A 26,981-nucleotide genomic window follows, 5' to 3' on the forward strand; every position below is an offset into this window, starting at 1 on the left:
TATATTGGAACTTTAACCTGAGAACGGTGGGGAGGGGTTAAGACTCAAAGACCATTTCAGATCACCATTTAAGTTTTAGGGATAAGGAATCTGGAGGGAATTTTGTTTGCTTGTTTTTAAAGAAACGGGCGATATATATTTATATAGCCCATCTCAAGGAAGGAAATCACCAATATCTTGTAAAACACATCTTCCAACCTTAGCTCTTTGGAGAGTTGTGTTTGGCCTGGGGCAGCTCTTTCCTGAACTTGCTGGCTCCAGCAGCATGCCGCGGCTCCACGCACTCCAGAGCGCCTTACAAATAGCATCACTCTACGATAGGGTGTGAGGAAAAAAAGATTGGGATGCACTGAGCTAGAGCACAAGTCTCATTATATAACTCCTCTGCTTCTGTTTCAAACAATCTCATCTCAAACAGCAAAAAATTAAAATGGTTTTTATATATAATGACTCTGAAGGTCAGGTGAAGGATGAAGTGGACGTAAACAACCAGGTGTCAAATTCAACTGACCACGAAGTGTAATTTGGAGAGAATAGTTGGGAGGCATATATATATATATATATATATATATATATATATATATATATATATATATGCTTGCAAGGAATAGTGGGGAGAAGTGAAGGCATTCCAGGCAGAGGTAAAAATGTGCACAGGGAGAGAGATATGGGCAACTGTGATGGGTCTCTGGGAAACAGCGATTTGGTTTGTCTGGAGCAGCAGTCCTCAAACTATGGCCCGCGGGCCACATGCGGCCTGTCAGGTGTTTTTGCCCCGTTTGTTTTTTTACTTCAAAATAAGATATATGCAGTGTGCATAGGAATTTGTTCATATTTTTAAAACTATAGTCCGGCCCTCCAATGGGTTTGAGGGACAGTGAACTGGCCCCATTTAAAAAATTTGAGGACCCCTGGTCTGGAGCATACTAGTTACTGGAGGCAGAGGGCCCAGGTGAGACTAGAGAGTACATCTAGATGTTAACCAGTAGTCTTGAGAAGGGCTATGGAAAATTTTTAGCTAGAGAATGTTTTTTTTTAACTTCAGAAACCTTGACGCATGCTGGAAACCCCCCTCATTCTTATCCCAGATTCTTCACCTTAGTTCTCTAAAGGGGACTTCCTTGACCCTCTATGGAATACTCTAAGGCATCATCATGGCAGGATTTGGGGGCTTTTTCTCCCACTTGTCCTCCTCTAGGACTATCACAGTTTCTGAAGAGATAATATTAATATACAGGGGAAAGGACTTTGGTGTGGGGGATCGATCGGAAGGGAGAAGGTTGAGTGACATGGTACCGAATATGTATATAATAAATAACTTTAAAATATTGGCTTAAAATATCACTCAGGTTATTCTTGGACTGACATTCCTAAGTCCCCCTTAAGAGTGTTTTTTACCCCAGGACGTTTTTCTTGGAGGTGGAGAGAAAACACAGCCAGTGAGCATGGTGGCCTATTGGAAATGCCTTGGCCATTTTTCCTGGGCGGTCTGAGGGATCCTCTAGCCCCACAACTCTATTCCAATGACTCTCTCAGCCCTAAACAGCTTTAAGAGCAAGGGGTTGCTTATTAGCATCATTTGTTGGTGTTCATTTAATGACGAAGGCTTGCTTGGTCTATATGACATCAGTGAGATCGTGTACACCAACAGAGAAACTAAGGGGTGATAGCACAAATGCCAGGTTTGTGGGAAATCCCTACCCAGAGCCCCAGATGGTGATCATCGATTGCCTGGGCTAACAATACATCAGTGGATTTTTTTCAAACGGGAGTGGGGGGCTGGTGGTTGTACAGAGATTGAGAAGAAGAAAACACACTGAATGAATACACACACATTTATTAATTAACAAAGGCATACCAATAAGCACTTACACTATGTAGAGAGAGCACAGATAGGATTCTCTCTGAACTGTGTCTTTTCCCAACAAAGAATTATCCAATGCTTCAGGTCAAGAAAGCTCAAGGGAGTCTCAGTCCTGTTATCATTCTTCCCCACCCCTTTCAAGCTTTATTGTGATCCTCAGTGGGTTGATCATCATCTGTTGCCACGAGGTCTCTAGAAGTCTGCTGACGGCAGATTCCTTCTGCATTTCCTTGATCATTTAAAGTGAACAGGCTCTTTGCTTTAATAGGCGCTCTCGCTACTGTTACTCTAGAATCCTCTCTCTCTCTTTATGTGCTTACAACACATTGCATCACTTATGGGGAGACACCTCCTTCTCTCTCCTGAGGAAAACCGAGGGATTTTCTTACGTCTGTTGTACACTGGGGGCAGAGCTTTGCCTGCCTCTGTGTCTATGTACACTAGAATGCTGGGCTCCCTTCTGATCCTGATTTCTGCATCCATTTGAGTGCTGTGCTTTGGCTCTGGGCTTCTGCCTATAACAAGCATCCAGCCTCTTGTGCCTCAAACAAACTTCATCCTGTAGCCTGCTGGAAGCCTTTTCTACCCCAAGTTTTCTACTTGGAACTCTTGGCTTTGATTCCCCAGATTGCCCTGTTGCCTGATAAGGAAGTGTAAGTTCAGACACTAAAAGGAAACTCTGGGTTTAGAAAATGGGCATTTCTAGGATAGGAAAGCTGATGTGTCCATGTGTTGTTAGATGTTAGAAGGTAGTCATTAGACTACTTCAGACTTGTATTCACTTTCTATGTCATGCCCTTTATGTTGTTAAGTGCTGCTGAGTGGATTTTCACCTCACAGTGATGCCAAAGGACAGACCAGAGCTACCCATAGGGTTTTCTAGGCTGCAACATCTACGGGACCCTACTGCCAGGTCTTTCACTTATGGACCTTCTGAATGTGTTCAACCAGCCAGCCTGTTGTTCAGCAACAGGATTTTTAACCACTGCCACCAGGGATCTATGTACATGCTGTTTTCTTAAGGCCGGCTGTTTGTGTGGATTCTGGACCATGACATTTCAGGATGCTCAGTATATAGCTATTATTTTAGGAGCATTCCTAGTTCATAACTTTGCTGAGTGCCCCCCCAACCCTTCTATGATCCATAGGAATTGAACTACTCTCTGAATGCTAGGATCATAATGGCCCAAAGTTTTCCTGCTAACTAAAGGTAGGTAGACAAACAACCCCACCAGTGGCTTTGTGGGAGAACAGACCTGGTGACCTTGTCCCCCGAAGATTAGTGTAGGAAACCAAATGGAGGAAGTTTTACTGTCCTTAGAGATGCTGTGAGTAGAAATCAACTTGATAATGCAGAATGTGTGGTGGGTTTTTGGTACCCAATACTTGTAGTCATGCCTTTTATCATGCAAGTTTTCAGAACCTTAATGTGAGTTGTCCCTAAGATCTTAGCTCAAACTGCTTTCTTTTGCCTACGGGGCCTACCAGGAACCCTTTCAAGGGGCAAATCCAGATCTACTGGATGCAACCTGTCGGTTAAGATACTGCCCTGGGATTTCTAAGGAGGGGCATAGAAAGGCACTGTAAAAAGAGGTTCAGAAGCACGCAGGACAAATGTGGTCTCTATCTACTTGAGCCTAGGGTCAACTTTCTTCTGGCCAATCGAAACTCTCAAGTCTCCAATTTGATGATGGTCATGAATGCCGGCCCTTAATTCTCATCAGTCAACAGCTTCAAAGAGAAAGACATATGCTACATTCTTAAGAGGCCAAAGACCTCTTGCAAACGCCTATCTACTCAACTGGCTTTAATGCTGGGATTATTACAGACTCACAGAAAGACAGGACACACCCAAAGGCTCAAAGCTGGCTTATCAAGAAATGTTATAGTGGGGACTGCATTGAGAATGGTGAAACAGGGCGAAGGGACTGAGGGAACGCGTGCTTCTACGTGATTCAGCTGATACTGGACAAAAACCTACCCTTTCCCCTGGCAGTTCATTCAGTACTAGTCATGCTTTACTTCCCGTCACAACCTCTGATCCAAACTCTCTTCACCTCACTTCTATCAGCCTGGCTACCAAAGGAGGCAAATGTGGAGGTCATAGGTTAGTATTTTTACATATTTTGAAATCTGACAGTACGAAGTATTACCAAGTTACATTTTGCTTTCCTAAAGAACACGATGACATACTTTCTCCTGGGCCTTGTTGGGAGCCAGTCAATTGTGAGTGAGAGGAAACATTTTATTGGGAAACTTTCTGCATCTCATTGTGGTGGAGCCACTAATAGCCATCTTGAAAAGTCTGCGCTGAACAACACTCATTTGGTATGTTCCAGTGGAGGGTCAGGAAAGAAACGAATGACTGGAAAAGACAAACTTCTATAATGTATCATAGAATATGCCTTCAATTACTAAGGCATAATAAAAGCCAGCAAGTTTTATCCCCAAATTTTAAGTTTTAGAAAACCGAAAATAGAGGTGATTTTCTTGATAGTAATGTCAGTATTATAGGGCTAATACATCCCATAAAACAGATACATTATCTCTATCATTCAAAATACTGAAAGTATATTTGAAAAGTGTTTACTGTATGAAATATAACCTTAACCCAAACCCCAATCTAAACTTTGTACTGTAATCTCCCAAAATGAGAAGTACCATGCTAGAATGTCAATCTATCTAAACTCTTAATGTGTGGGTATGGACTCATAAAAATTAAAAAAAGACAAAACAAAGAAATTTACATATTTTATTAAAAGAACTAAAACTAAGCAACATTGATGTAGTGTACTCAAATGAGTTACATAATGCACATTTTCTAAACACAAACACTATATTACTTTAACTTGGGGAAAAGGAAATATAACAAAATCAAAGCTTCTACTTTATTAATAGCAATTGAGGGAATGAAGTATTTGGGGAACAAAATACGGGGATAGTTTATATTTATGAACTATTCAGGTTATTATTTAAATCTATAATCATTTTACTGAGCTAATCATTTTCTTATCTATTGTAGTGTTGTATGCCAGTAAGCCAGTTCTGGCTCATAGCAAGCCCCTGTGACACATTAGAACAGTCCTGTTTTTCGCAGAGCTGCTAGTGAGTCTGAAGCCCGGAACTTCCAGTGAACAGTTGAGCTTCAATCACTGTGCCACCAGGATGCCTTCTCTTACCAATAGGTATTTTAAAAGTCAATTTCTTTTTCTACCCAAAATGTGGACTTCCAGTTGCAACAATGTAACAGATTACTTTAATATAAATCTATAAAGTTCACCCTTTCTAGGTTCATTTCGATGCTATCATAGATGAATCTTCCTTAAAATCTTACATCCCTATCAACCTTATGGAAGTCTATTCTGTGGCTTACACAATCACAAAGATATGTCAACACAAGAACATGGGCTAATATGGGAAAATATGTTGACAATAAGGCTGATGTACTTAAATTTTATATCAAGACACTTTTTATATATGCTGATCAGATGGTCAGACTGTTTACTGTATGGTTGAGGGAATTTAAAAAAGGAAAGGATTTTCTAGCCAACTGGCCCTGAGCTACTGGACAACTGTAGGGCTAGAACTGCCTTCTGGCATTAGTTTATTTTCCTGTCTTAATAGTAAGAATTGCCAAAATACGGAGCAATACTAATACCAACCGGCCCCGGGTGGGTTCTCACTATATTTTAGTTAGGTCTTCCAGCAAAGTTTCTATGGCAACTACCTCAAATATGAAGGACTCAAAGTCCCTGTAGGAAAAGTACTTGACCCTGAAGTCTTCTGAACCTTGGCTTTTTTAGGTCGTATTGTATTGCCTAGGGGCCACAAGAAAGCTAAGTGGCCATCTGTGGGCGATGTGGGAGCTAAAATTGACGGAGAGGGTTTGATTGAAGCATTCTCTTCCAACGCCCACTCTAATCGTGTGGCTGGCTGCTTTTCTTCTGTTTCGTTACAGCTTAGCAGTGGGTGGCTGAAGTGGCACAGTGAAACCCTTTCAGATCTGTGTTTCAGATCTGTTAAGTCTGAAAACATCCTTCACCAAACAGGTATAATGTCAGTAGTGCAAGTGAAGCCATTTATAAAGTTATGACAGGAGCATTTTCCCCATTGGTTAAAGGTAATGAAATGTCCAATGATGGTCCTACTTAATTGTTAAGTGAAATCTTTCAGTGGTTCCCAAATTGATTTTGAATTCTGGATTTTAAAGGAGGAACCATGATAAACATTAGCAATTTGATTGTCAATTATAGTTTTCGACATGCATACTAATCAATAGCGATACACAGATTGATAATTTTCCATGAAAGAGGACATTGGATTTTACTCTAATGGGGATATTTGTCTTGCAATTTTCAGTGTATTCCATTGCAAAAAGGAAACCTCCATCAGAAACCTGCCTCTGTGTGTGTGTTGGATGTGTGTGTGTGTGTGTGTGTGTGTGTGTGTGTGTAGAGTGAGAATTAATTAAAAGAGCAAACAATCTTTGCTAGTGATCTTGCCATACATCTTTTGTTCGGTGCTATATGCTGAGGTTGGCCTGTTACAAGTCTTGTGTTTTTTTTTTTGGTGAGCTGTTACAAACAAGACAAACTTCACAACAGCAAAGCAATATTATATGTTAAGTCTTATAGAAAAGAAATCCTTCTCACAGCTTTAGAACTCTCTTACTAACTTTTCCACTACTCTTACAGACTTCTTATATTAAAAAAAAAAGCTCGGAGAACTGCTTTAATGGACTATGTACATAAGTGCAAAAAAGGTGTTTCTCACACATTCGCACCCAAACTGAGGCAATCAGGAAGGGCAGCATTTTTTCCTCTTAAACACTGTTAAGGGGTTCTTCCACAGTATCTTAATGTATGGTTTTAGAAATATGAGTTATTTTCAAACAATGAGTCAATCTTAATTTAGATATATTTGTGCAGGTATGTCATGCTTGGAAACAGAACTTTTGCAGCTACATCTATGCCACTTGAATAGTGTAGCTGTGAATAAGTAAAAGCACACAATGATTGTGTTCGAAGTCTAGATACTGTGGAATAACCCTAGCCACACAACAAATGCTATAAGCTATACAACCTGACTCTAGAATCCATGTGTTGTAAACTTTTTTGACAAAAAAGCCACACAAGGACACTAATTTAGCTTTCACATGGGACTTTGGAGTTTAAAAAATAACAACAAAAAAACCCTACAAATATATCGTGTTGAGAGTTTGGAGCTGTATCTTCTACAAACTCACACTGTGAATAACTATGTAGAATTTACAAGTAAAATGTTCACACACACACAAAATGTGCCTACAGGTAGCCATGTTGTGGTTTTGTTGCCAAGCAACAAATAGAAATAGTTAACATTGAATTATTATCTGTATATAAAGTTAAATTTGTTCTTAAACCTGTGAACTGTCAAGGGTAGTTATGGACTGTAATCTATACCTTGTCATGTTTCAGTGTCAGTTTAGAACATAACTAGGCAGGTGGAATACATGTAGCACAAACTTAAACTGTCTCTAGCTCTCCTTCAAAATCCTTTAGTTATTTAGATATAAAAGAAGTAATATAATAAAACATTAAAAACTAAAAGGAAACGTGTGGCACCAATTAAGGAGTTGGTGCTCAAAACTTACGTTTATATTTACAGTCTGATTAGGCTATCAATTAAATTTGCCAAAAGTTGTTATTCTCTTTTACTTATTTTTTGTTTCACGGTTTTCAACAGCACTAAGAAAATAAGCTATTCAGCTAAATAATTTCAACAGAATTGGAAAATTAGATTTCACTAATTTATTTCACCTATGTCTCTTTCAATGTGTGTAATATATAAAAAGGATGAAAAGAATGAGGAGTCCAGATATGAATTATTCTGTTTCTCACAGTAGATCCTACAGCCTGAAAGAATTCAGCAAACTTGGGCTGCATTTCATCCAAGAGCATCCTGATCTACTTTCCAAAGGTTCAAAGAACATTCCAAGTAACATATGCACCTTCTCTCTTACGTAAAAAAAATTTAATGTCAAGGTTGTTCTTTATTCAGACACCGCTATGCTTATTGGCCACTCTAGTAACAGCAGATTCAAATGGTGAAGATCACTTTTACTCCGTTCCTGCTCATGGCAGGGAGGACGGTCCCTATGTTTTCCAACTGGAAAGCAGGTGAGCTGAGGATGTCCATCATTGACACACAGCCTAGTTGTGAAGGACAATACTTATGGCAAGGTGAAAGGGTTTTAACATGGTCTACAGTGAATGGAATTGATAGAGAAGGGGAAAGATGGCATTCCACAGGACCAATAACTAAAACTAGAAAACTAGTCTAGAAAAGTGAAATGAAATGTTTGCATAATCATGCTCCAATTGCAAAAGGGAAATACTGTATGGAAATAGCAATTTTATGAATCCATTTGATTTTACTTTCATTTAAATCTCTATAAGATATGATGGTCACGTGCTGTTTTATTATCTAATGGATATCATTAAATCCCTTTAGATGTAAACTTTTAGATTCCTTGTTTTGAATGTAGTATCTGTTGCATTCAGGTTTCATCATTCTTGAATTTTTTACAAAGGGCTGGGAGAACTGGACCCCCCACAAAAAGACAAAACAAAAAACTTTGGATGAATGAAAGTAAAGGCCTACGAAGAAGAGAAAGCTTATAACATGCTAAGAATTAAGTGATTCGAATTTTGTGTATATATACAATTCAATTATGAAATCATTGTTTAGAGTCACTAACTGATTACTTTTGTGACTTGCTTGTTAACTGCATATTTATAGTCTAATGACTTATCTTCTTTCCTTGAATAAAGATCATTTGAATGTCATTGCACAACTCGTTTCAAGAGTGCTTGCAATCTTAAAACTTTTTTGTCAAAATTCTCTTAAATTGCACCCACGCTTTGATGCTTAGAACTTTCTTTCTTTAAACCATATACAAAGATGCCAACAATGTAAAAAATGTGGCACCAAAAATACAACTATTTCGAGCTCCTCTCACTTAACCTATTACTGAAAAATAAATCATTATGGTTTTCAGTGCGATATGAAAACTGCTGTGCTCTAGGTTAAATACCATGTAGAGCACTTCCACAAGTTGAAACAGTTGAAAGAAATAGGACATTGTATCAAAATGTCATGGTACTCAACGATTCATTTTGCACTGAAAACCTTCTCATCTCCATTAAGGACCACATTCAGGGGAGCTCAGGTGCATCCTGCCTGGATTCTGGTGATCAGATCTGACCTTTGGAGAGGCACTGGTACACGTTATATAAAATTCAGTTCCGTACACAAGTAGCTTATAAAAGGTGTACTCAACTTTCTCCTATAACATTGCTAAGATTTAGGGCATTACAAATAATGTGGTTCAAAGTGTCAACAGGTAAAGGTTAAGACACTTCTGAGTTCTCTTAACTCCAGGCAATACTGCTAATCAATGACAGTGGCTTGGTATAAGCAAGATCACTTTTGATCATGATTTGATTGATGGTTAAGATCAACAGGATCTCAACTGTCAAAACGCTCATTTTGCACTCTTGTATTCTGAGCCTAATCAATGAGCTGTGGGGTGGAGTCTCCAATGCTCTAAAGCACTAGTGAAATGCTGTAACAACTGGGAGTCAAGAAACACTCGGGACCAACTTCCACCAATTAGCTAGGTAGCCTGGAGCAAGTCACATGCTCTGGGGCCTCCCTCACGCCATTGGTGAAAAGGTGTACATTGTTCTGTGATTTGAATACTACTAGCTGGCTGAAGTTACCATATATCAGATAGTTTTCTTTATCATTTTAAGGAGTAAAACAAACCTATTAAGTTTGATGAGTTTACACATTCTAGTGAGAGAATATATATTTAGTATAAAATAGTAAATTTCTCTATTGTCTTGTAAAATATATGTTTTCACTCTATAATAATAGTAACTTTTCATAACTGAGTAGAGTGGACGAGGTCTGCCACATGGCACAGGAACTGATCGATTACCATTTTCCTGGGTGGCAATGTCACTCTTTAGCTATTCCAAATGGGAACTCAGCTCCCCTCTGAGGAGTGCAGCCAGTTTGTCTCATCGAAAGGGTGCTAAACAGCCTCTCTATGCTAATTTTAAAACACATAGACAGATAAATGGAAACGTATAAACAAAATAGGAGGCTTGTTTATGCTTGGGGAGATTCTGATACGAATGAAGTTTGGGCAGGGATCCACTTGCCATACATCACTGGCACTTGCTCTTTCACCACTAGGTTTCCCAAAATTCAGTATGGAGCTTTCCTAGAGTTTCGGGATAAATGAAAGGGTATTTTCAATGCTTCCCTACCTTCTTTCTTTTTCATTTCTCCAACCCTGTTGTCAAGTTACATCTGTGATCAACAGTGCAGATTGTCTGTTTAAGGGAGGAAAGGCTTCATTTGGAACCAATTCTCTTTTATTAGATTGTCTCTTACTTATTATTCAAAGAGTAGTCTAAAAAGGCTGAGCCATTGCAGTTAGAACCCGGCCCTCTGTAAAAGGTGACAGTGCCATGGTGTGCACAGGTTTTCTACTATGTAAAATGATCGCCATTCCTCCATCTCTCTGTGTAATTTAGAACCCGCAATTAGCATACCTTTAAAAGACTCCAAGTGTTAATTTCTCTGCTGACAATTTCAGAAGGCTCAGTTTTGGACACTCAGCCAAGGAGATAGAATCCTTGAGCCAAAAAAACCCTGTAATGAGCCCTTGGCATAATTTCAGGATAAATGTTGACATATTGATTTGAAGGTAAATTCTTATTTTTAATATCAAGGAGCTATTTAAAGGGAGTGAAATAAGAGGTTGGGGTTTTAAGGGTGGCACTGTTTTGTGCAGGTAATTACACCTCTCTCACCATCCCCCCCCCAAAGAATTCTAGTAAGGTGATCTTACGTTACAAAGTCAAATCTACAGGTACAAATTATATACATGCATGTTTACAAACAGTTGTATACACTCAGCAAGTGAGGCCTTTTAAACGTCTCCCGCCCAAAACTTACAGAAATACGCAAAAAGGAAAACATACAAATATTAACCTCTCATGTTTTTCAAGCACATGTTTTTGTTTCCCATCAGTAACATTTAAGTTGCAGTCAAACACAGCAAATCTACCATAACACAACACAATTTAGTACAATAAAAGGGAAACAGTATTAGAGATATTCGATACTTCTAAATTAACCTAATGACCTATCATGTAAACAAAACAGTAACACTTAATAAGCAAACCAAAATTTTTTCCACCAAGAATGTACAGTAAACCAACAGTCTGCTTTGAAGATGCACTCAGCACAATGGTTGCTGAAACATGAGAGAGGGTAACATAACAATCTGTAAAACTGAACGATCACATTGTACTTGATACATTCAAATAAGAAAAATGGTAGTTTTCCATTCACATTTTGCTAACAATGCCATTGAATTTAATGTCTGGATTTTGATGTGAATTGTTGGTAAGTTTATTTTGCTTAATATATGGACAGCATCACACCTATTGTTGAGGCGGTAGAAGACGACATACTAGAATATATATAGAAAGGCCATCTAGAGCTTCTCACGGAGAGATTCTGATACTCCATGACGCTGCTCTTCAGAATTTCCACTGAAATGGAGAAAAAAGAAAAGAAAGTGAGAAAATTGAAGGGTTATTGAAATAGGACCAGGACACTGTGGTTCTTGTCCCAGGTCCCTTGGTGAAATGTTCCAAGCTATTCCCCACTCACATTTCACATTTTGTATCTGCAAAGTGAAGTGCTGAAAATAATCACTGAAGACCGCGAGCCTATGGAAGTCTATGGTTCTTGCTGAGGATTAATGTGGAGCCTTCCTTTAAGTTAGCAGAGATGCACTCAATATTTTTAAGGCATTGTCTACACAAAACCAAACCTTTTGATAACTATTCACCATCCATCCACTGCCTTCAACTAACATATATTGAGCAAATGTGTTTGATAATAAACATTTGGAATTATGCAACTATGGAGTTGACTTTAAACTTGCTTTCTGAATGTTTTAGAGCCTAAGTGTGAAATCTAGATACAGGTAATCCCCAATTTAGAGTTTATTGGAGTTACAATGGACTGTCCTAATGGCTATCCATCAATTTCTTATGATCCGCATATTTTATGTATGTATTAAAATATATCTGTAAATTTATATCTAGTATTTTCAACCCTTAATGCCAAATAAAGATTGTATTTATAAAGATTCTGATAATGAAAGGCAGTAACAATGAAAACTTAAGAAAATAAAGAGGTATTGCACTTACATCAGAACTGACTTACACTGGAGTTTATCGAAAGGGGAACCTTCCATACGTTGGGGAATGGCTATATATAACATTGTGCAAAATTACATTTTTGAGAAATTTTCAACATCTGTTACACATTGAAGTATGTTCTGCCAAATACATCAAAAATTCAAAATGGCATCAAATAAAAAGTAATTACTCTTCCGAAGCATTTTCTGTTGGAAAGTGGATTATATTTGACAACAATTTTTGTTTACTTCGTGTGAAGCAGCCCACCAGGTTTGGACAACTGTCTGCGAAACCTACATTCTCATATTTGGTACTAACTATTCTTAAGTTGCCACTATCCCAAATGACACCCCAGTAAAATATTCCAATCCACAGATACTTTACTTCTTCCACATACTCAATGACGCCTTTTAAAAACATTCCTTATGATTGAGGGTACCTATTTAGCTAGTGTTTGACTATATCTACATCTATCTATCTATCTATCATCTATCTATCTATCATCTATATATCTATCTATCTATCTATCTATCTATCTATCTATCTATCTATCTATCTATCTATCTATCTATCTATCTATCTATCTATCTATCTGACTAACTAACGAACTAACTAACTAACTAACTATATAGAGGCTCTGTCCAAGATCTAGGGAACTAGTACATCAAGAGTACACAATTGGTGTCTCCTTCAGTCAAATGAACCATCCTGGATGGGCGAAATTCAACCTCATGGTAACTAATACATGCAATTCAGAATTGACTTGTGTGATTCATAAGTCCCTACCATTAGGCAGAGACCTAGGAGTTACACAGCTTCACAAGCCACATGTTCCAAACCAGCAATATTAAACATATGCTACTATAGGCTCTGACCAGGCAAAGAGGAGACCAAGGGTGAAGGGGAAGAAAACCAGAATAACAACAAGGAATTTTAAAAATGAGATTTAAAAGAAAACAATGCTTGGCAAACTACTAAATGATGTCACTAAAAACCGCTGGGAACCAACACAAACTAGCAGACTGCACAATCCCTATTTTCTATCAGGTCCTAAAGCGCTATGGTTACCTTCTTTAAGATAATCATTAAAAAAAAGATAATCAACAGAGTTATCTACTGACAAAATTACTGTGCTTTTTATTTGATTTAAAAAATGAAACTGCTAATGTGCTAAAGAATTAAAACTTCAAAAGTGATCTGTGCCTTTGATTAAAATCCATACACTTTGAATAATACAAAAACACTTCAGAATTTCTAAGCTCATTGGGAAAATATAGGACCAGCTGTCATTTCCATATGAAAAGTGCATATTTGCTCTCAGTGTTTTAGTTTGAACAATTTAGAGTGCTTCAATCAAGCTCAAACTTGTAAGCAGTGCCACTTAAAGAAAATATTTACCAAAGTCTTAAGCAAATGTAATTATGTAAATAAAGGTAGAACCAATAAATATTATTTCCATTGATATTTAAATAAATTTACTGATCTGGCAACTTCTACGTCTGTGAAATGAACATGTTGCTATTAAGTTAAACTATTAATAACTGGGTTATCTATAGTAGTAAGAAAAATTTTTAGATTAAAATAATTATGTGCTATCATTCAGCGTATTATGTTCATTGCTTCAACATGGTAGTCAATAGCCATATTCAACGTCACAGAAAAATTTAGAAATGGTAATCATATCCACATAGGGTTAATTTTATAAAGCACAGATTAGAATGCAGCTCAGTCTGATGAATTAATCTGCTGTGTGACAGATACATGGCTATCATGCTGGAAATCAAAATGAAAGAACAGCGAAATCTGCCATCTGAATGCATGTCTAGCACTGTCAGAAGGCACAAATGGCCAACCACAGCAGTACACAAGACTTATTGTTTGTATCTTCTCAAAGTTTCAAGACTCCCCTCAAACTTATAATTTACATTGTGACTCTGACTGGAATGGAAATACCCCACACAAAGGAAAATGTAAACCCCACGAGCACATCCAACAGGAGAAGAGAGCTCTGGTTTCAACACTGTATAATGATATGGATTATCTGTGCCTTGGCAAGACATATATTTTGCTTTCTTTCCCATGGAGCTGAAGCTAAAGGTGCTGATTGGGTTAACAGAAATTTTAAACATGTAAACCCAAAGTGGTAGAAAAAGAAAATCAGTTCCACCCTTGATCCATTTTAGCACACACATTTGAGGACTGACGTGACAGAAAGCACTGGATAGGGTATAGTGAAACGACATCTGGTAACTGATTAAAAATAAGTAAACTTCTTCTGATGAAGCGTACGTTGAGTAACAAACCCCACACAGCATTCTAGAATTACACAAAATAAAACTAAATGCGGCAACTGCTTAGGAACCAATCATGAGCATGAACTAATGTCTCTCACCACTCCCACAAGCATCTCCCATGCCTTACACACACTGCAGTTACTTTAGTTTCAACAGGTGAAAGAAATGGCCAAACCTGATTGCCAGTGGTTGTTGAAGCGAAGGGGACGCTGGTGACAGGTGGCGTTGCTGCAGACACAGTGGTAGGTGTAGCACCGTGCATCATGGGCACTTTCAGTAGGAAACCATGGAAGAATACACGGGAGGGTGGCGCATTTATGCAACCATGACATACACGATCAAATGGAGCATGGTAGGTTTCACAGCGACAGCCACGTGACATCATCATGATGGATACACCAGGGTGAAACATGCAATCAGTCAGTGCAAAGCAACACAACATGGAAGAGGGAAGAATTTAAAAAGAGAAAAGGGGAAAAGCCAATTATCGTTACCATTCATGAAAACAAAACCATTCTCAACATTTAGTACGTTTTTGAAAAGAATCAGGTAATTGACTCAATGCTAAAACAAGGATGAACCTTGAAAATATTACGCTGGGTGAATTAAGTCAGTCACTAAGGGGCAAATATGGTATGTTTTCCCACTTACATGAACTGTGTAGAATTGTCAAATGTGTAGAGTCTAAAGTTGTTACCAGGGGCAAGAGTCAGTATGGGCATAAGGGGGAGTCAATGTTTTAGGAGGCAGTGAGTCAGTTATGGTGATGGAAATTTTGGCAATGGACATTAGTGATGGTTGCATGTGAGTAATGTAACTGATGTCACTGAACTGTACAGGGGAAAATGTTAAATGATGTGATATGTATTTATGTATAATACATATTGCATATTTATATATGTTATGTATATATACACATCCACAATAAGAAAGGTAAAATTTTAGAAGGGATTAAAATGGGTGCATAAGAAAAAAAAAACAAAAACCACCACCAAGGGATTCTTCCAGGGCTGTCCATACGAATAGCTAGTTAAGCACATTCAAAGTAGATTAGCCCTGTGAATTGGTATTTTTGGTCACTGACTTTGGGGCATGAGGACTCTCCCTAGATTTGTAGATCCAAAGGGATGGGTTTATGAACACTTACCTGTTCCGCAAGCCCGCCTCCCAAATGGTCGTTTGATTGGTGAGTTAAGGGAGCAGAGTATGTGGTAAAGGAGCAGTTGACTATGCATGCAGGTTTTTAAGGACACCTCTGGCAAAAAGTCCTTGGATACTTTCATAGTAAGGAACCAGTAACACTGTCTTTATAACAAATATCACAGCTACAATGGCTAGCAGCTGCAACATCTCTTTCCGGATGTTTTCTGTTAAAGGCTTTCATTGCTTGCTCCTAACTTACTTTGGAAAGCACACCAAGGAATTAGTGCGTGAACGAAAAACATGCATATATAATAATCTGTCACATTTACATCTATTGAATTGCGATTTTCTGGAATGTGGACAAAAGGAATAGACTGGAGAGGACAATCAGCATATGTAATGCTATAGAACCCCAACTACACCCTAAATGATGAGTACCAGAACTCAGTAGTTGTCCCTTGTGCTTCTTTGTAATTAGTCTGTCTATAGCCATCCTTTATTGTCTCACATGCCCAATCTAGAAACATTTGTGGTTTTCCTTTGAGAGTGTAGCAATAGGACAGGAAGCAGTGTTATTGAAACATGCAAATTGTATTCCTAAGCAGAGCACTAAAGGTGAAAGACAGGGGAACATCCTGGAGAAAACAGCCACAGACTGGTGAAACAGCCACAATTCATAAACTTGCAGATGTCTGCTCTTCTAATCAGATACATATAGTGCTCCTTTTAGCTGCAATGGAGATTCTATGAACCGGGCAAGGACCAGCTAGTCCATTCCACTCCACCCTTCTCCCTGTAACAGAGGCCTCACTTCCGTTGCCTAGGTTCAGCCCCTGCGATGTTAGTGAGTGTGGCTGTCATTTCGACTTCTCATTTTACCGCCACTAAGCCCGCTCGTCTCTTTTGGGCTATGCATCTACTCTCGGGCCCATCTATGGGATGGAGTTTAACATCTGAAAACGGATGCAGGGAGCTGGACTGAAATGTGATGGCTGGGGTGGATGAGATCATTCCTTCTTGAGTGAACCCTTAGAACTTTTTTCTCCTGGCCTGTTTCTGGTGACCACCAGAACGATAGGACCTGTGAACTCTCCAGGCGTTCCCAAGAAGAAAGCAGCCATGCTACCGTCTTTAGCGTTCTCAAATTCCCTGCCTTGGAATAGATTCCAACCCATAGTGACCCTGTAGGACAGGGTATGACTGTCTCTGTGGATTTCCAAGATGGCAAATCCTCACAGGAGTACACAGCCTTGTCTTTCTCTTGTCTTAGTGATGTGGAAAATATCTTATAGTGGACTACCATTTGTGATGGTGGCTAATTGAAGAACCTGAGTGGGACCTGTTTTTAAAAAGGCTATTTTAACTCTCCCAAAAGTTATTTCGAAAATTCTGTTATACCTGTTTTCTGGGCAGAAAGGTGTATCATTCTAGACTCATAAGAATGCTAGAATTTTCCATCTTTACTCAACGCCCCCCCTCCCTTTGTAACATCTGAGTATTGAATGGTTTAGGTCTTATAGACAACTTTTGGGCGATGAATTATTTTATTATGCTTTACAAAATCTAAATCTGAAATGTTTTATAATTTTAAAATAACAGCTATAAATCTAGTGCAGCCTGGTCAGGAAATATTTGAAGATATTTCAGTTGCTGTTTTTAGGGCAGAATTAAAGAAAAAGCAGGGTCAGTAGATGGCCACAGTGGCAACCAACTGACACTGGAGAAAGTTGGGCTGCTTTGTCTCACAAAGACCTGCAATAACCAGCACCGTATGTAACCATTAAGGAATCTAGGAGTGTGCGACCATGTCATGCAGTCACTCAGCTCTTTCACGGGCACAGCAGAAAAACACATTGTTGGGTTTTTTTTTCAGATTTGAAAAAAGTTGAGACGTTGTCTTGAAAAACATACCAATGTTTGAAGTGGGTGCCATGCACAGCATTGGCCCTGTACATCATGCAGAAAAGCATGAAAAGTAAAGAAAAAACATAAGTCGTTAGAAAGGTAATTTCTTTGCAATATTAAGTAACCAGCACATGCAAACCCAGCAATCTCCCATGCTTATGATTACAGATTAGATTTAAGAGGACATGCCAAGATAATCAAAGTAATTCTTGAATTGTTAGGTTTAAAATTTATCTTTAATGTTGATGAAACACAGCTAGCATATTAAAACCATGCATTGGCATTGGACCAATACATCCTTAGTGATTTTCATTAGGGGGGAAATATTTTAATTTTCTTACACCTGTTATATTGAAAACATACACCAAGATCTAGCATTTGGTGTCAATGTTTCTATTGAAAGTATTAAACTATTAATATTGCCTCTATTGTAACCAAGTGCTGGACTATGATAATATGGCAAATAGGCTTTTAATTAAGAGGAGGATTAGGGTGTGAGGTAGTACTGATGAAGAACACAGCTTTCCCCCAGATCCTGGATGCTTCCTCCCCCCAACTACCATGATCCGAATTCTACCTTGCAGGGCTGGATAGGGCAGAGGTAGTACACTGCTGCATGTGGGAGCTGGAGGCACAGGGAATCCAGGGTGGATGACACCTTCAGGACCAAGGGTGTGAGGGGCGATGCTGGGAGAGTGGAGGGTGAGTGGGTTGGAAAGGGGGAACTGATTACAAGGATCCACATGTGACCTCCTCCCTGGGGGAGGGACGGCAGAGAAGGGGGGGAAGGGAGACTCCGGATAGGGCAAGATATGACAAAGTAATGATGTATAAATTACCAAGGGCACCTGAGGGAGGGGGGAGTGGGGAGGGAGGGGGAAAAAAAGAGGACCTGATGCAAAGGGCTTAAGTGGAGAGCAAATGCTTTGAGAATGATTGGGGCAGGGAATGTGCGGATGTGCTTTATACAATTGATGTATGTATATGTATGGATTATGATAAGAGTTGTATGAGCCCCTAATAAATTGTTTAAAAAAATTAAGAGGAGGATCTCAGCCAGATAGGTTTTTTTATCTTGCCATTGATTATGGCAAGATATCTTTCTTTAAATATAGACTTTAGAGGTCAAATCTAGCACCACACATCCAAAAGACTGACTACTGAACAAAGTTAGCATTGTACATTCGCTATAACTCGTTTCAGGATTTGAAAGCCTGTCTTTCCCCCATTCCTTAGTTTTGGCGGGGAACTCTTAATCATTACGTATCAATGATTACTTTTTATAAGTGATGCAAAATACAAGTATTCAGTATGAGTATATAATTTTAAAAGGCTTTCTAAATTTGTTTTAAAGAATATGCCATTTTTTCAATATTAGTTTCTAAACTGGAGACATTTGTTGTTTTTCATTAATTCTTTCCAAAGGAATTATCTAAATAATTCACTATTGACCCAATGGTTTTCTTTCCAAGTCCTGGCACACAATAATGTGTTTAGCATGCTTATGGCATTAAGAAGGCTTTCTAAATTAATTTTAAAGCATATGTCATTTTCCTTCAATAATAGTTTATTATCTGGCACATTTATTACTTTAGTAAAAATAAAAACCTGTCATACTCCTAATGATGGGTGTTTTCAATTTATTTCAATGAAGACTATATGCTCATTCTTAAGCAAACCACTAACATAAGAGTATTTGCCCACATATATAAGATTTTTTATTCAATGTGGCATAAAACTATCAAATACATTTGAATGTATATGGTAACATATATATGCTAAAATGTGTAACAAAAATTTAATAAATTAGTTTGTCTCTGATATTAAGTGTTTTAAGAATGAGAGGCTAAAATGACCTATTTTATGGTCAATACTGTACTGTACATGGATACTTCAAAACAATCATGGAAAGATGGAGTAGTCTCCACAACCCCCAAACCAAAAGAACTCAATGGTGCCTCTGGCTGCCATTACCAACTACTCTGAAAAGGACTGTATTAGAAGGTCTTCAATAAAGTGGAAGAAAATGTAGAATAAAAATCAGAAATGAGACCAGCATTACCATTCCAGTGGAGACTGGTGGGGCACCAAGGACAACGCCCCTTTGTCAGCCTTCAAAGGTCTGGAACAGAACTCACCTGTGTTAGACAAATCTATCATTTATGACCCCCCAGGGCAGCATTTACCCAAGGACAGAGTGCAAAGGGGTTAGAGAAAAGGCATAAGGCCAACAGGAAACACAGAGAAGCGGGATATGTGATTCTACATTGAAGATGCTGCAATAAATGAGATGGAATAAAATGTGTATGGACTGGTGAGTGTGTACCTATGGTTTGGCTCTGTAAACCTCCACTCAATTCACGCCTTTTTTTTCAAAAGAACTGTTTTCCATGAAGTTTTTGAAGCTCCCTCGTATTATGCTATACAGTTGTTGCTAGCTGCCACTGAGTCAGCCCAAGTAGTACAGAGTATAACAACTGCTGGATGGAGTTTTCCATCTAGGCCTTTCTGATGGGGTGCAGCTGGGCGGGTTCAAGTTGCCAGCATTTGGGCTAGCAGCTATTCATAAACCACAGGCACCAGCCAGGCTCTTCATAACAGACTATAAGAAACTCAGCTCATGCCCATCGAGTCAATTCTTACTCATTGCAACCCCATAGGGCAGAATAAAACTGTCCTTATGGGTTTCTGAGACTGTCTCCCATATTACAGTATCATTTACAGATCTTTTCATTAGAACTGCCTTTGGTCTGTCCAGGATAACAGGTCACATAATTTCACAATGCTGAAGCTGGGGAAAAAAATTTTTTTGGATGGCAGACCGCTATCTCTAACAGTGATACCCGAGTCAAGGAATTAGTTTACGAGAGAACCAAGTGAACCAGTAGAAATTAAAAAAATGAAAAATATAGACACATTGTTGGATTTCAACACATTCATGTTTTAGGAATCAAAGAAAAACAACTTGTTCTCTTTACCAGCAGACCAAATAGAACGTCTTAGTTTTATTTCTAGGTAAAATCCTTATTGATGGTCTTTCCATACAAGTTCCCTGGAAGCTGTTATACCTTGCGTAAATATTCACCACATCACTAACCTCCCAGTGCCCAGAGCCCTGTTCTCACCTGCAGGGATATATGCCGGCTGAGGGAGCTGCATGTTGGCCATAGGCGGCGGGCAGTGGAAAACACTAGGATTAAAGACCGGGGTGGCACCGTTGGTCTTTTCAAGTGATGGTCTCTTTGGTATCATTTGCATTGCACCAGGTGGGATGGCCTGTGATGAAGGCATGGATTAAAACATAGTACCATATAAAGCAAAAAGCTGTACTTGAACCAGCCAAGCACTAGTTGCATACTGACTGCGAACTTCCAAAGTTATCTATCCAATGTGAGGACAGTCATCAAACAGAGGCTTCCCCGGCCAAGTAACTATTGCAGAGTCTAAGCAGTTCTCTAGATGAGTTGTTAGTCCCAAACAGTGCAAACCAAGCCTCAGAAAAGACAACTATGAGGACAAGATCATTCCAGCATCACTAATTCCAGTGAACAGGGGAAAAAACAAAACAAAAACAAACACCTCCCTTTGGGCAAGAGATAGCAGAAAGCTGCTTCAGGTTATAATCATTTAACATGGACTTTTCAGGGATGCTGATCTCTTCATTGATTAAAATCGACACCAGTCAATCAAGAAACAGATTTCTGCAAGTTAAAATGCCACATGGGGGTCTTGGAGATACATGGTATACAATCAGCTACTAAAACAGATGCTAATAGAAGAGTCAGAGACTATAATAACCCCATGAACTCAAATTGTTTATACAAAGACTTCCAGTTCAAATCTGAGAATGTACATTTCCCAACCAACAGATATGGAGAAAGCAAACAAGTGATTCCTCACCACTGCCCACACCACCTAGGTACGACAGACAACCAACAATATGTACCCATGTAACACGATTGTCACCGAGAGTCTTGCTATGCATTCTGCTACGTGCAAGTTGCTTTGGTGCTTCCTTGTAAAGTTTAATCTGAAAACCTATTTGCATTTTTAAATTCTCCTGTCACCTCTACAGTTCTTTCAAAATCCCACAGTGCTTATAATAATCAATCAAAAATTCCCCTAAACCAGTTTCACTGGAGCAATTGAACATTGCTTGTTTGTTTTTTTTTCCTCAGTGAATCACACTCACACCTCATTGCAAAAACATGTCCCAACAATACAATTTTCCATGCACCCAAATCTTAAGGAATACTTGTGCTGAGTAACAAGCCTGACACGTGTCCTAATTCTTGTGGATCACAAAGGCTCAGCAGTATCGCATCCCTATTTTCTTCTCTATGCCCATGCACGCCGAATGCTAGTTCACACAGCAGGGCCGTTCCGCTTTGAAATAGCTCCTACATTAAGACAATGCTCAAAAAGTACAACCAATCAAACCAAGTAAGCTTTGCTGCTGTTGCTGGATACCATCCAGTCAGCTCTGACTCACAGCAGCTTGTGGAGAGCAGACCAAAAGGCTCCCAGTCCAGCATCAGCCTCAGAAGGGTGGTGATGACGCTGAAGCCACGGTGCCAATTGAGCTTGCGGAGAGGCTTTTCTAAAGTAAGCTGAAGAGATTCCGTTTGCAAATGTAGAAATGAGGCCTGGATGACCAGAACAAGCCCAAACAAAAACCAAACTTCCTGCCACTAAGTCTATCCCTAGTCATGGTGACCCTACAGGACAGAATAGAAATGCCCCTCGGGTTTCGGACACAGTCACTTTTTACAAGTGCAGCAAGGTTTGGAACCACCAATCTTTATTGATTAATCATCACAACCAAAGATGTGTTGGCCCACAAATTACAAATTGATGTGGGGTCTGGATGGACATTCATTCATTTTAAACTGGTAGACGTGGGCAGTTCTTTTTATTCTGGTGGATCAGTGCCCAATTCTGACTGGGCGGTGCCTGTACTACCATTAAATATTTTGCTTAGTAACACTTGCCAAAGTCTGTAGATGAACTAAATTATTTACTCATTGGTCTTCTTTGCTTAATCTTGCCTCAAGCAAACTCCTATGGGCCAATGTGACCTTGCCCCTAAGATTTGGCCTTTAATCAGCTCCCCCAGAAAGAAATTTTATGTTGATGTTCACAAATACCAACCAAAGGCCTGATATATAACATTTAGCTCTCTAATGGGGACTTGGTGCTAACTTGTAGGGTGTTCTATGAAACATTCCCAAATCATCAGAAATGGGCTCACATATATGAAGGCTGCCTGCCTGAGCATGGTTACAGGGACACAATGGCACAACTAAGCCATTTCTTCTATATCCTATACATATGAGAACCTTTATTTTAAAGCATCTCATTCCATGGTGCGTTAACAGGTCCACATCTATTCTATGACCTAAGACATCCATTTAAGTAATGAAAAAGCAGACTCTTGACTTCTACCTGGAGTATTTTGTTCATAGCCTAAAATTGCCCCATTCAAAAGAATTTCAGATGAAAAAAAAAACCGTGGTGAAATCTTAAAATTTTTTTTTGATTGAACATGTTTCACTCTTTGGGTTGAGTTAAGAATCTAAGATTCATGAGCATATGTATGCTGTCCAGAATGAGGGAAATAATAAATCTTTTCTATTTTGGTGCTCACATCTTTCCTGGAGGAACGGGTTAGCTCTGAGAGGACAGGGGTAGTGAGAAAGGACAGCAAGTCCAAAAATAGCATGTTGTCCTTGAAACCATAATCCACAAGAAAAGGTTGGAAACATGGAATACTTTTCCTTCTGAAAAGGTAAGAGTCATTCTCACATGGAACATCGATTGATTTATGAAGTTCCAGTTACAGAGAAATAAAAATTAGCTCGAGATGAAGAAAAACTTAACCAATAGGGATGATTAAAAAGAAAAAGTAACACTTGTGGAAGGACAAGGTCTCTGGCATGGGACTTGGAGTATAAATATATGTGAGGAGATTTCGGTCAACATTGCATATCTTGGGCTGCTGAGGTTAGTAGCTGCTTTCCCCACTCAGTGGCAGTGTCTTTGATTTGATTTTGGTACACGAGGGAAGGCTCAGGTCATAAAAGAAAGAAACTGAGAACAGCTTATCAAAATAATTGACAGGCATTACAAATTATCAAGGAAGTAGACTTTCTATCGCTCAATTTATGACACTAATATTTTTCTACTTCGTAACCTTTCAGTGTTAAGTGGGGCCAACATTCCCCAAAGCTTGCTGGGACAACTCAGTGCGCCTTTTCCAACAATGAAGACATTTTTATCATCTCTCCACTCCTCACCCCTACCTAGGCTGGCTGCTTCCTCAGGCACTTGGAAGTCTCCACCCCTACAGAAAGGAAAGTAAACCTCAGACTTTCAGAAATGAGAACCTACTTAACATCCCATCTTTCAAGTCCCCGGTTCTTGAGAGGAATCACCAATTTTACTGGCCAAGAGTCCCTGAAGGTAGTTCACAGAGCAGAGAAGCCATTTAGTGGGGCTATAAACAACAACTTCAAAATCCTATCATCGACCTTTTCACGTCAAATAGTAGAAACAGCGCAGAAGGCGAAAATCATTAGTAAAGCTTTTAACTAGTTACCTTTTAGAAAATCTTTGGCTTTTTATTTAAGTCAAATAGATAGTGTCTTCCTTTTCAAGCATTATGGTCAGGCCCACTTAGGAATATACAAGATGATAGACAAGTTTGGGGGTGTACTAATAACTATGTACTTCAAAATTCAATACCCACGAGTGGACTTACCCTTACTGTTGCATTGGCAGTTGAATGGGTCATCTGGTGATGAGCCGCCTTGAGTTTGGCTTGCAAGTGTGCAGGAGGATGAAAGTACTTGCATTTCTCCCGGGAGCATCGACCCTTGATGTAATCCATGCAGATGGTCACGGTATTATCACTCGCTTCGATCATGGATGCATCAGTAGGGTGAGCATAGCGGCAATCATTCTCACCACGGGTACAGTTTCCACGCTGATACTCTCGGCAGACCTGAAAGACGGAAAATGAAAAAGCAACATCCCATTGAAGGCTCTCAGGTGGTTCGCTTGCATTTACTTTTCCAGCGATTGTAAGAGTTAGAGTATACATTACCTTGTGAATTTACTTAGGAAATCAATAAAGATATGAAGGATAATGCAAATTTATATTTTCTATGAGCTGTCAACATTGACAGCATTTCTATTTCTGTGGGGAGGAGGGGGGTCCATTCTTCCCCAAGTGGTTGGTTTCCCGACATGTAAGTGTGTAAAGACCTTAACGAGCATTTCTTTAAATCTTCCATTTAATAAGCAGCCTAAAGGGTAATTAGTAATGCTCATAATAGGGGTTTTTAAGGTCTGAGATGCATCTTTATCAAGCAGCCATGCATTGGCTGTTTTACACAGCAGACTTGTGAATCATGACTGAGTTACATGTACCATTAGATTCCATTATGACACATTACTGGGTATTTAAGGGACTGACAATGGAGCTGACTTTGTAAGAAATCGACCAGTTATTTATTTCAATTTATGAAGAATGACAATTAAGGAAAAATGGAAAGACATACATAAAGCAAAAGCGATTTGAAATTTCATTTGGAGTTTCTTTTCTTAAGAATCAAAGGATACGTATTTTCCAGTACATCATTCTCCAAATGAAGAAAAGGATTTAGACACTATGAAGCTCATTTACATTCTTCATTCATATCAATTTGCATCTGTATTCATAGTGAGACAGAATAGTCGACTTTTGTTCAGTTTGATTACTCCAGCAAGTAGAGACTCATGAACAAAAACATAGTGATCCTATGCTGTAAAACTGAAAACTGGGTACACGCAGCATTCCCACCCACACGTCCTGTGCCTCAGCAAAAGAAATATAGTCTATGGCAGGGAATAGCACGGCACTGGGTTGCCAAATGAAGCAATGCCATAATTTTAATTGTAAACGGTTTGCTATTTGACTGAGATTATAACTCCTAAACTAAAATCCCACATGCAATCATTGAAAACATTGGCCTCTGAAAATACTTTTTGCATCGGGTTAATATTTGTGACAATCCCATAAGTACTTATATATCTCTACACATACCTCCAGTTTATCACAACGCATCAGTTTGGGACCAGCAGCTCCTGGCAATGCCAGAGGTGGGTTTCCAGGTATCACAATAGGTGCATTTTGCATCACTTCCGCAGGATACATGCGCATCCCAGGATGAGGTAAGTAAGGATTGAAAGCCATGGGAGGATTAGCTCCCAGTGTTGGATTCATAGGATAAGGATTCTGTATGTTTCAGAGAAGGGATAAAGCCTTAGAGGTAATTGATTCTTACTGTTAATACACAATTTAGCAGACTTTCAGATAAAACAAAATCATATCAAAAATCACATTTTTAAATCAAATTTTAGCCTTGTACTGATTGCCACATAGGAATTCCTTCGAAAACAACACATCTGTGAGTGACAAGTGCATAAAGAAATTTCAAATTATTCATATCCTTTCAATAATCCTGACTTAGCCAAATGAAATCTCATTGATGGCGTTTGTTCCAAACGTTTTTTGCTACCAAATTCTTTTTAAAAATCTAAAAACCCCTATCACCAGCCATCTTGGCAACCACTCATGTCCCAACAGGCATGGCCTTTGCAGGCAGATATTGGATTGTCTGAGACTCCTTTCCACTCTCCTTCCTTCTCTTCCCTATCAGTACTACTTGGCTCTAAGCTTCCAGTGCACAAGCACAACGCCCTTCTGCCCTGCCAAATACTGGCCTTGTTTCTCATTGTGGTCCACTGCTAATTATGGCAGACAGCAAGGGTAGAAGGAAAAAGAAACTAATTGATTTTTCAAAAAGCAAGCACTTAAAGATTTCTTGCTCTCTATGTCAAATGAGATTGTTATGGTCATTATGCTTATATTTTATTACTTTTAGTTTAATTAGTGGTCTTAGTTCATAAACTCATGACTTGACTAGTCTGGCCTTTATCCGGGGAGCCTGACGATGCCCACAGTTCAAAGGGAGGCCCCAGAAATACTAGGAGAATCCCTTCTCGGCAGGAAGAGATAAGATAACAGGATTATAAGGAATATAAACTAGAGCATAATTTATGAAGAAAAGCCTTAGATATATGAAAACTTATTACTGTTGTTTTTTTCTATTTTTCAAGGTCCCAGTTTCCAAGAGTTGCTAGATGTTCTGACTTTATTATCTGTAACTGTATAATTTATCACTTTCTTGTGCTGTTTTCCAGTTTGCTCCCCGTGTGGGTATCTTTTCTCTGAAGCTGTTTCTTTTGGTTGTCACTGCTATAGTACCCAGTATTACTGAATGACTGATACCATCACTACTTAGTTTAAACACGCAGTCACACAGATTTAATGTACAATTTAATCATGAAAATCCCGATCAAATGTAGAATATTTCTAATCATGATGCCAAGGAATACTCCTGTGTAACTAGTGGTGTTCTACCACGTAGTACTAACTCACATGTATTTTTTTCTTGATTT

At 38.9% G+C, this 26,981-nt stretch overlaps 1 protein-coding gene across 4 annotated transcripts in view; it reads right to left on the bottom strand.

Annotated features, from left to right (window-relative positions):
- Window positions 1-4,662: 4,662 nt before the first annotated feature.
- Window positions 4,663-26,981, bottom strand: part of MBNL3 (muscleblind like splicing regulator 3) — a 119,664-nt gene continuing 97,345 nt past the window's right edge. For 3 of the 4 annotated variants that reach the window (XM_075538221.1, XM_075538220.1, XM_075538223.1), the window contains 5 exons: window positions 25,564-25,755; window positions 24,238-24,480; window positions 20,603-20,753; window positions 14,605-14,699; window positions 4,663-11,478 (listed from right to left, as the gene is read on the bottom strand). In XM_075538221.1, the coding sequence (XP_075394336.1) occupies window positions 11,467-11,478; window positions 14,605-14,699; window positions 20,603-20,753; window positions 24,238-24,480; window positions 25,564-25,755 (693 nt within the window). In that variant the 3' untranslated portion in view covers window positions 4,663-11,466. The remainder of the gene's footprint in view (window positions 11,479-14,604; window positions 14,700-20,602; window positions 20,754-24,237; window positions 24,481-25,563; window positions 25,756-26,981) is intronic. The other variant, XM_075538222.1, reaches the window with a different exon arrangement.

This window comes from Tenrec ecaudatus, chromosome X (assembly GCF_050624435.1).
Source record: "Tenrec ecaudatus isolate mTenEca1 chromosome X, mTenEca1.hap1, whole genome shotgun sequence".
Lineage (NCBI taxonomy): Eukaryota > Metazoa > Chordata > Mammalia > Afrosoricida > Tenrecidae > Tenrec > Tenrec ecaudatus.